At 41.4% G+C, this 8,553-nt stretch overlaps 1 protein-coding gene across 1 annotated transcript; it reads left to right on the top strand.

The window, feature by feature from the left end:
• Positions 1-270: 270 nt before the first annotated feature.
• On the top strand, positions 271-963 carry LOC107458498 (uncharacterized). Its single transcript, XM_016076710.1, has 2 exons — positions 271-504; positions 604-963. Exons 1-2 carry the CDS (start codon positions 271-273, stop codon positions 961-963), a joined length of 594 nt encoding a protein of 197 aa, XP_015932196.1.
• Positions 964-8,553: the final 7,590 nt, after the last annotated feature.

Raw genomic sequence — 8,553 nt, 5'->3', positions numbered from 1 at the left:
AAGAGGAATGAGATGCCCCAACAACTTATGTTGTTCTGTGAAATTTTTGATGTTTGGGGTATTGACTTCATGAGTCCATTTCCAAATTCTAACGGTTTCTTATACATTTTGTTAGCTGTCGATTTTATTTCTAAATGGGTGGAAGCAATTCCTACCCGCACTGATGGTCCTAACATTGTTATCTCCTTTGTTTGAAATAATATTATCCGTCGCTTTGGATCACCGCGAGCAATTGTGAGTGATCGAAGCACTCAATTTTGTAATAGGAGAATGACAAATTTGTTGAAGAAACAAGGTATCATTCACAAGGTAGCGACAGCTTACCATCCCCAAACCAATGGACAAGCCGAGGTGTCAAATTGGGAGATAAAGCGCATATTAGAGAAAATTATGAAGCCTCATAGGAAGGACTGGAGTGCTCGACTGGCAGATGCGCTTTGGGCCTATAGGACTGTATACAAGACACCCATCGGAATGAGTCCATTCCGCCTCGTCTACGGGAAGGCTTGTCACCTTCCGATGGAGGTGGAATACAAGGCATACTAAGCGGTGAAGGAATGTAACTTAGGACTGGGGGGAGCCAGCATTGAAAGGAAGCTGCAGCTGCAGAAATTAGAGTGCCTTCGACTAGAGGCGTACGAGAACTCACAGCTCTACAAGGAAAGGGTGAAGGCAGTGCATGACAGAAATATTAAGAGGATAGTGTTTAGAGCTGGGGATTTGGTCATCCTCTACAACTCAAGGCTAAGACTCATGCCAGAAAAGTTAAGATCTGAATGGGAAGGACCCTACAGGATGGAAAAATCTGAGCCTTATGGAGTCTTCCACCTGAGCCATCTGTCAAGCCCCACATTCTTCAAGGTGAATGGCCACCACATGAAGCTATATCATGGTGAGAAGATGAAGAGCAACAAGGAGCTGGAAATCTTCCTCTTGAAGGATCCAGCACAAGAAGAGGACTAAGCTCATAGACCGTCCAACTTAAGGACGTTAAAGAAAAGTTCTAGGTGGGAGGCAACCCACCATGGTATGATCTTCCATTTTTCTTAGTTTCATTTCATTCATACTAGTGTTACTTTCAGTTCTGTATATTTACTTCTACTTTTATATACTGAAAAAAAAGTCTTTGACGCATACGCGTCTATGACGCGCATGCGTCCGTTGGAGGTTCAATTTTTATAAATACTTACAAAAAGTTAGGCTGGAAGTGTGCATTTTATAAAAACTTGTAGAGAGTTAGGCTGGAAGCATGCAGGAGGGGTGCTTGGTGCACCAGCAACCCACGCGTATGCGTGATCTACGCGTACGCGTCGCCTGCAAATTTGCCAATCCACGCGTAAGCATTCAGTACGCGTACGCATGGAATTAAAATTGGCGTAAATTAAGGTTTTTGCCAGAGAGTTGTGAGGCCATGGCGTTGGAATTGTGCGTCTGACACGTTCGGTGGTCACGCATATGCGTGATTGGCGCTTACGCGTCGCTTCCAGCCTTGTCAACCCACGCGTGCATGTAAATGACGCATACGCGTGGGTGTGAAATTTAACAAAAATGCCAAAAAGTTACAGAGAGTTACGCAGGAGTAGTGATGGAACCGCGCGTTTCGCACGGTAGTGGTCACGCGTACGCATGGCTGACGCTTACGCATCCCTCACAATTAAGCTCACCCCGCGTACGCGTGGGCGACGCGTGCGCGTCGTATGCGCTGCGTCACTTACTTAGCGCGCTGCCCTTTTCTGCATTTTTCAAACCTCTTTTCTTTTCTTTTCTTTTCAAATCCTAATTCTTTCTTCTTCTCCTTCTTACTCTCTTCTTCAATCTTCTTCTTCTCTCTTTCTTAACTTCTTCTTCCTCCATTTTTCTTACTCTTCTCTCACTCTCACTCTGAATTACTTCCCTATTTTCATCTTCTTCTTCTTAAGGTTCTTTTTCTTTCCCTCTTCTACTTTCTATTTTTGCATTCTTTTGTTGGTATTAGAGATTTATTTGGGTGATTGCTTTATTATGTATTTGCATGTAGATACTATGAGGAGTGATTTGACAATTGACATTATAGGTCTCATACATGCTTGGATTAATTACCCTGCTTTCAACTTTTAAAAGTGCATACCAAGTGTTTGTGAAAAAGCTCTTATAACATTATAATTTCTCTTTTATTTTATTTTTCTACTTTAATGCCTCTTTTTCACAAAACCTTAAAATCCATTGTGTATTGAGTATATTAGTCATTAATTGTCAACATAAAAGTGCTCATTACTTTGTTATATGTGATAATTATTTTTGCTATTGATACTTGAGCTATGCTTCTCATGCTTGTTACTTGCATGCCTTTAACCCTCTTGCATCTAGTTATTATGCTATGACTTCATGATGTTACTTGATGTCCTACTTGCATGTTGTCACGACCATGTATTTAAGACATTAACTTCTCCTTTGGCATTTATTATCACTTGAACTTTCCTCCTCCCGGTTTTGGCTATTTAAATTTGATATCCATTTTCTTTCTTTCTTTTCAGGATGGCCACCAAAAAGGGAAAAGAGAAAAGTTCTAACAAGACACCGGCAAGGAGAGGGACTAAAAGAGCACTGGATAAGGAACAACCCTCCACAACAGTCAAGCCACCAACTAAGAGGGTGAAGAGGATTATTCGAGTGGATGAAAGGGAAAAAGCATTTCCCGCCCGAGACTCTGTACGGTTCATCAACCGTTACTGTGAGCAGATGTATCCCATCTTGGCGGAACGGAATTACAACAATAAGCACCTCCTCATTCTTCCGACACATTTTGTTGACTTTGTGGAACCTCGCATTGAAAGAAGACAATGGGGATTTTTAAGAAGGCAGCCGCAAGAGGTCAACTTGTCTTGGGTAGTTGAATTCTACTCCAACTTTCACTCGCCCATCTTGTAGTCTGTCTATGTTCGCCAAAAGCAAGTCCCTATTTTCGAAGGTGCCATTCAAAGGGTATTGGATCTTCCACCTAGCCCAAAGAGATTAGACACTTATCACGCAACCCAGATAGAACACCAAGCATACACCTTTGACTAGAAGAGCATCCTAGGTGCCATAGCTCTACCTGGCAGCATCTGTACTTACCTTTGAAGCCCGTGTGTGGGCTCAGATTCTATCGCATTATGTCCTTCCGAGCACCCACGAGTCAACCTTCACTATGGACATGGCAGTCCTCATATGGTACATTCTGACAGAGCAACCACTGAACTTGCCTCACCTCATCCGGCATGCCATCGAGCATGTACAAATAGCAAAAAATCTACCCTTTCCCGCTTTAGTTACAGATTTAGTCTCTGCAGCGAGAGTCCCCTATCGGGCAGGCAACACGAAGGCCATAATTCCTAGAGATGATCAGTATGTTCCAAGCGGGAAGTACATCAGGCCTCCGGCATCTACTGCAAGCCGGACTAAAGACCTGGCCCACAGTGCTCCTTCTCCCCCCCACTCCACCATCATCCACACCACAGGAACCTTCAACCAATCAGCTGCTCTTTCAGATCCTTGAGAGGTTGAACCGGCAGGACCGACGGGCTAAGCGAATAGAGCGCCGTAACAAGCGCTGATATCATTACCTGAAGGAGCTGATTGTTGGCACTCACCAACCTCGGGAAGAGACAGACACTCTGGACTCTACTTTGCCGCATAGAATGGAGAGCAATGATGAGCCAGACGGTGAAAACGATGCTCCCAACACCACTCTTTTCATCACTGACGGCACGAAAGACCGTGCCAAGCCTTAAGTATAGGGAGGTCGGAATGTCTTCCGGAGGTAACATCTCTCTATTCTAACACCAACATTTTGCTTTTCTTTTGTTACATAGAATAACTTGCATGACTAGTAGTAGTTGTTGCATTTAGGTACTACTTGGTTGACTGATATATTCTTTCTCAAGACACTATTCTATAGTATTCCATTAATTCAAATTGAAAATTTTGTTAAATGGTGGACGAAATTGTGATCAACAATAATGGCTCTTTGGCACGTGCATAAAAATTAACTCAGCACTTTCTTTCCACAACTCTGTTCAACTTAACCAGCAAGTGTACTGGGTCATCCAAGTAATACCTTACGTGAGTAAGGGTCGATCCCACAGAGATTGTTGGTATGAAGCAAGCTATGGTCACCTTGTAAATCTCAGTTAGGCAGATTAAATTGGTTTATGATGAGTTCAAAAATTAATAATAAACAGAAAATAAAATAGGATAGAAATACTTATGTAAATCAATAGTGGGAATTTCAGATAGGCGTATGGAGATGCTGTGCTCCTCTTGTATTTCTACTTTCTTATTACATTCCTCCAATCCTTCCTACTGCTTTCCATGGCAAGCTGTATGTAGGGCATCACCGTCTTCAATGGCTACTTTTCATCCTCTCGGGAAAATGGTCCTATGCGCTGTCACTGCATGGCTAATCGTCTGGAGGCATCACCCTTGTTGATGGCTACATCCCTTCCTCTCAGTGAAAATGGTCCAAATGCTTTGTCACAGCACGGCTAATCATCTGTCAGTTCTAAATCAGGTTGGAATAGAATCCCTTGATTCTTTTGCGTCTGTCACTAATGCCCAGCCTTCAGGAGTTTGAAGTTCGTCACAGTCATTCAATACCGGAATCCTACTCGGAATACCACAGACAAGGTTAGACTTTCCGGATCCCCATGAATGCCGCCATCTATCTAGCTTATACCACGAAGATTCTGTTGGGGAATCTAAGAGATATGCGCCCAGCCTAAAGTAGAACGGAAGTGGTTATCAGTCACGCACGTTCATAGGTGAGAATGATGATGAGTGTCACGGATCATCTCATTCATCAAGTTTGAAGTGCAACGTATATCTTGGAATAAGAATAAAAGAGAATTAAATAGAAAGTAATGGTAATTGTATTGAAACTTGAGGTACAGCAGAGCTCCACACCCTTAATCTATGGTGTGCAGAAACTCCACCGTTGAAAATACATAAGTGAAAGGTTCAGGCATGGCCGAATGGCCAGCCCCCTAAAACGTGGTCAATAGCCTCTTAAGATGAAGAATAAAACAAAACTGAGACCAAAGATGAAACGTGGTCAAAAGACGTCTAATACAATAGTTAAATGTTCTATACATACTAGACTAGCTACTAGGGTTTACATGAGTAGGTAATTGATGCATAAATCCACTTCCAGGGCCCACTTGGTGTATGCTTGGGCTGATCTTGATCTATCCACGAGCTGAGGCTTTTATTGGAGTTGAACACCGAGTTATAGCGTGTTTTTGGCGTTCAACTCCGGGTTATGACGTGTTTCTGGTGTTTAACTCTAGACAGCAGCATGTACTTGGCGTTGAGCGCCACTTTACGTCATCAATTCCCGAATAAAGTATGAACTATTATATATTTCTGGAAAGCTCTAGATGTCTACTTTCCAATGCCGTTGAGAGCGCGCCATTTGGAGTTCTGTAGCTCCAGAAAATCCATTTTGAGTGCAGGGAGGTCAGATTCCAACAGCATCAGCAGTCCTTTGTCAGCCTCCTTTTCAGAGTTTTGCTCAAGTCCCTCAATTTCAGCCAGAAATTACCTAAAATCACAGAAAAACACAAAAACTCATAGTAAAGTCCAGAAATGTGAATTTAACATAAAAACTAATGAAAACATCCCTAAAAGTAGCTTGAACTTACTAAAAACTACCTAAAAACTACCTAAAAACAATGCCAAAAAGCGTATAAATTATCCGCTCATCACAACACCAAACTTAAATTGTTGCTTGTCCCCAAGCAACTAAAAATCAATTAGGATAAAAAGAAGAGAATATACTATAAATTCAGAATATCAATGAATATTAGTTCTAATTAGATGAGCGGGACTTGTAGCTTTTTGCTTCTGAACAGCACACTCTTCACTCTTTGGATCACGACTTTAACCACTCAGTCTCAAGCTTTTCACTTGGACCTGCATGACACAAGCACATAGGTAGGGACAGCTTGATTTAGCCGCTTAGGCCTGGATTTAATTTCCTTGGGCCCTCCTATCCATTGATGCTCAAAGCCTTGGATCCTTTTTACCCTTACCTTTTGGTTTTTAAGGGCTATTGGCTTTTTCTGCTTGCTTTTTCTTTTTCTTTCTATTTTTTTGCCATTTTTTTGCAAGCTTTTGTTATTCACTGCTTTTTCTTGCCTCAAGAATCAATTTCATGATTTTTCAGATCATCAATAACATTTTTCTTTGTTCATCATTCTTTCAAGAGCCAACAATTTTAACATTCATAACAACAATATCAAAAGACATATGCACTGTTCAATCATTCATTCAGAAAACAAAAAGTATTGTCACCACATCAATATAATTAAACTAAATTCAAGGATAAATTCGAAATTCATGTACTTCTTGTTCTTTTGAATTAAAACATTTTTCATTTAAGAGAGGTGAAGGATTCATGGAATTTATTCATAGCTTTAAGACATGGTTACTACATACTAATGATCATGAAGTAGAGACACAAAATATAGATAAACATAACATAGAAACCGAAAAACAGAAAGAAATAAGAACAAGGAATGAATCCACCTTAGTGGCGTCTTCTTCTTGAAAGACCAATGGTGCTTTTTGAGCTCCTTTATGTCTCTTCCTTGCTTCTGTTGCATGATCCCTAGTAATTTTGGTGTTCCTATCCTTAGTTGCTCCCAATAATTATATGGAGGAACATGTATCCCCTGAGGTATCTCAGGGATTTCTTGATGAGGAAATTTCTCATGCTCTCTTGATGTGCAGTCAAATGCTCTTCTATTGAGTTATGGACCCTTGAGATGAATATCTACATCTCCCATGACTCAGAGGTGGAAGCTTTTGTCTTCTCTTTTCTCTTCTCTTTTTTTTCTCTCTCTCTCTCTTTTTTTTTTTTGAGGTTTCTCTGGCCTTAGGTGCCATTAATGGTAATAGAAAAGCAAAAAAAGCTATGCTTTTACCACACCAAACTTAAAATGTTGCTCGCCCTCGAGCAAAAGAAGAAAGAATAGAAGAAGGAGAAGAAGATATGGAGGAGAGGGAAAAATGGTTGTGTTTCGGCCATGTAGGGTGGGTTTGGGTGGGAAGGATGGATGGATGTGAGTGGTGAAGAGGTGATGGGGAAGAGAGATTGTTTATTGGAGAGAATGTTAAGAAGATGAATGGAGGTAGGGTGGGGATCCTGTGGGGTCCACAGATCCTGAGATGATCATGTAGGGTCCACAGATCCTGAGGTGTCAAGGATTTACATCCCTGCACCAATTAGGCATGTAAAATGCCTTAGCATACCATTCTGGCGTTTAAACGCCGAGATGATGCACACTCTGGGCGTTCAACGCCCATGTGTAGCATGTTTTTGGCGTTGAACGCCAGTTCTATGCTTGTTACTGGCGTTCAGCGCCAGCTTTCCTCAAGGCACATTCCTGGTGTTCAAACGCCAGAATGTTGCTTGTTTCTGGCGTTTAGCGCCAGATTCATGCTCTGTTCTGGCGTTGAACGCCAGCCAGATGCTTCTTACTGGCGTTGAACGCCAGTCTGTCCTTCCTCCAGGGTATGATTTTTCTTCTGCTGTTTTTGACTCTGTTTTTAATTTTTATATTTTTTACATGACTCCACATGATCATATACCTAATAAAACACAAAATAAAAATAAAATAAAATAAAATAAAAATTAGATAAATAAAATTGGGTTGCCTCCCAACAAGCGCTCTTTTAATGTCATTAGCTTGACAGTGGGCTCTCATGGAGCCACAAAAGTGATCAGGTCAATGTTGTATAGTCCCAACACCAAACTTAGAGTTTGAATATGGGGTTTTAACACCAAACTTAGAGTTTGGCTGTGGCCTCCCAACACCAAACTTAGAGTTTGATTGTGGGGGCTCTTCTTGACTCTGAACTGAGAGAAGCTCTTCATGCTTACTCTCTTTTGTCACAGAGGGATGGCCATGTGCCTTAAACACAAGGTAGTCCCCATTCAATTGAAGGACTAATTCACCTCTGTTGACATCTATCATAGCTCCTGCTGTGGCTAGGAAAGGTCTTCCAAGAATGATGCATTCATCCTCTTCCTTCCTAGTGTCTAAGATTATGAAATCAGCAGGGATGTAAAGGCCTTCAACCATTACTAACACGTCCTCTACTATTCCATAAGCTTGTCTCAATGATTTGTCTGCTAGTTGTAATGAGAACAAGGCAGGTTGTACCTCAATGATCCCCAGCTTCTCCATTACAAAGAGTGGCATAAGATTTATCCCTGACCCTAGATCACATAGAGCTTTTTCAAAGGTCATGGTGCCTATGGTACAAGGTATTAAGAACTTGCCAGGATCTTGTTTCTTTTGAGGCAAAATTTGCTGAATCCAGGTATCCAGTTTACTAATGAGCAAGGGAGGCTCACTTTCCCAAGTCTCATTACCAAACAACTTGGCATTCAGCTTCATGATAGCTCCTAAATATTGAGCAACTTGCTCTCCAGTCACATCTTCATCCTCTTCAGAGGAAGAATAGTCTTCAGAGCTCATGAATGGCAGAAGGAGATTTAATGGAATCTCTATGGTCTCTATATGAGCCTCA

The sequence above is a fragment of the Arachis duranensis genome, chromosome 7, assembly GCF_000817695.3.
Source record: "Arachis duranensis cultivar V14167 chromosome 7, aradu.V14167.gnm2.J7QH, whole genome shotgun sequence".
Lineage (NCBI taxonomy): Eukaryota > Viridiplantae > Streptophyta > Magnoliopsida > Fabales > Fabaceae > Arachis > Arachis duranensis.
The sequence above is the reverse complement of the archived record's forward strand: the minus strand, read 5'-3'. Positions and strand labels throughout refer to the sequence as shown.

Bases quoted from the DNA above. Each gene is read 5' to 3' on its own strand.
- LOC107458498 (XM_016076710.1), top strand. From the start codon at position 271: ATGACAAATTTGTTGAAGAAACAAGGTATCATTCACAAGGTAGCGACA. The intron at 505-603 runs GCTTGTCACCTT...AGGAAGCTGCAG, and splicing joins TCCGCCTCGTCTACGGGAAG to CTGCAGAAATTAGAGTGCCT.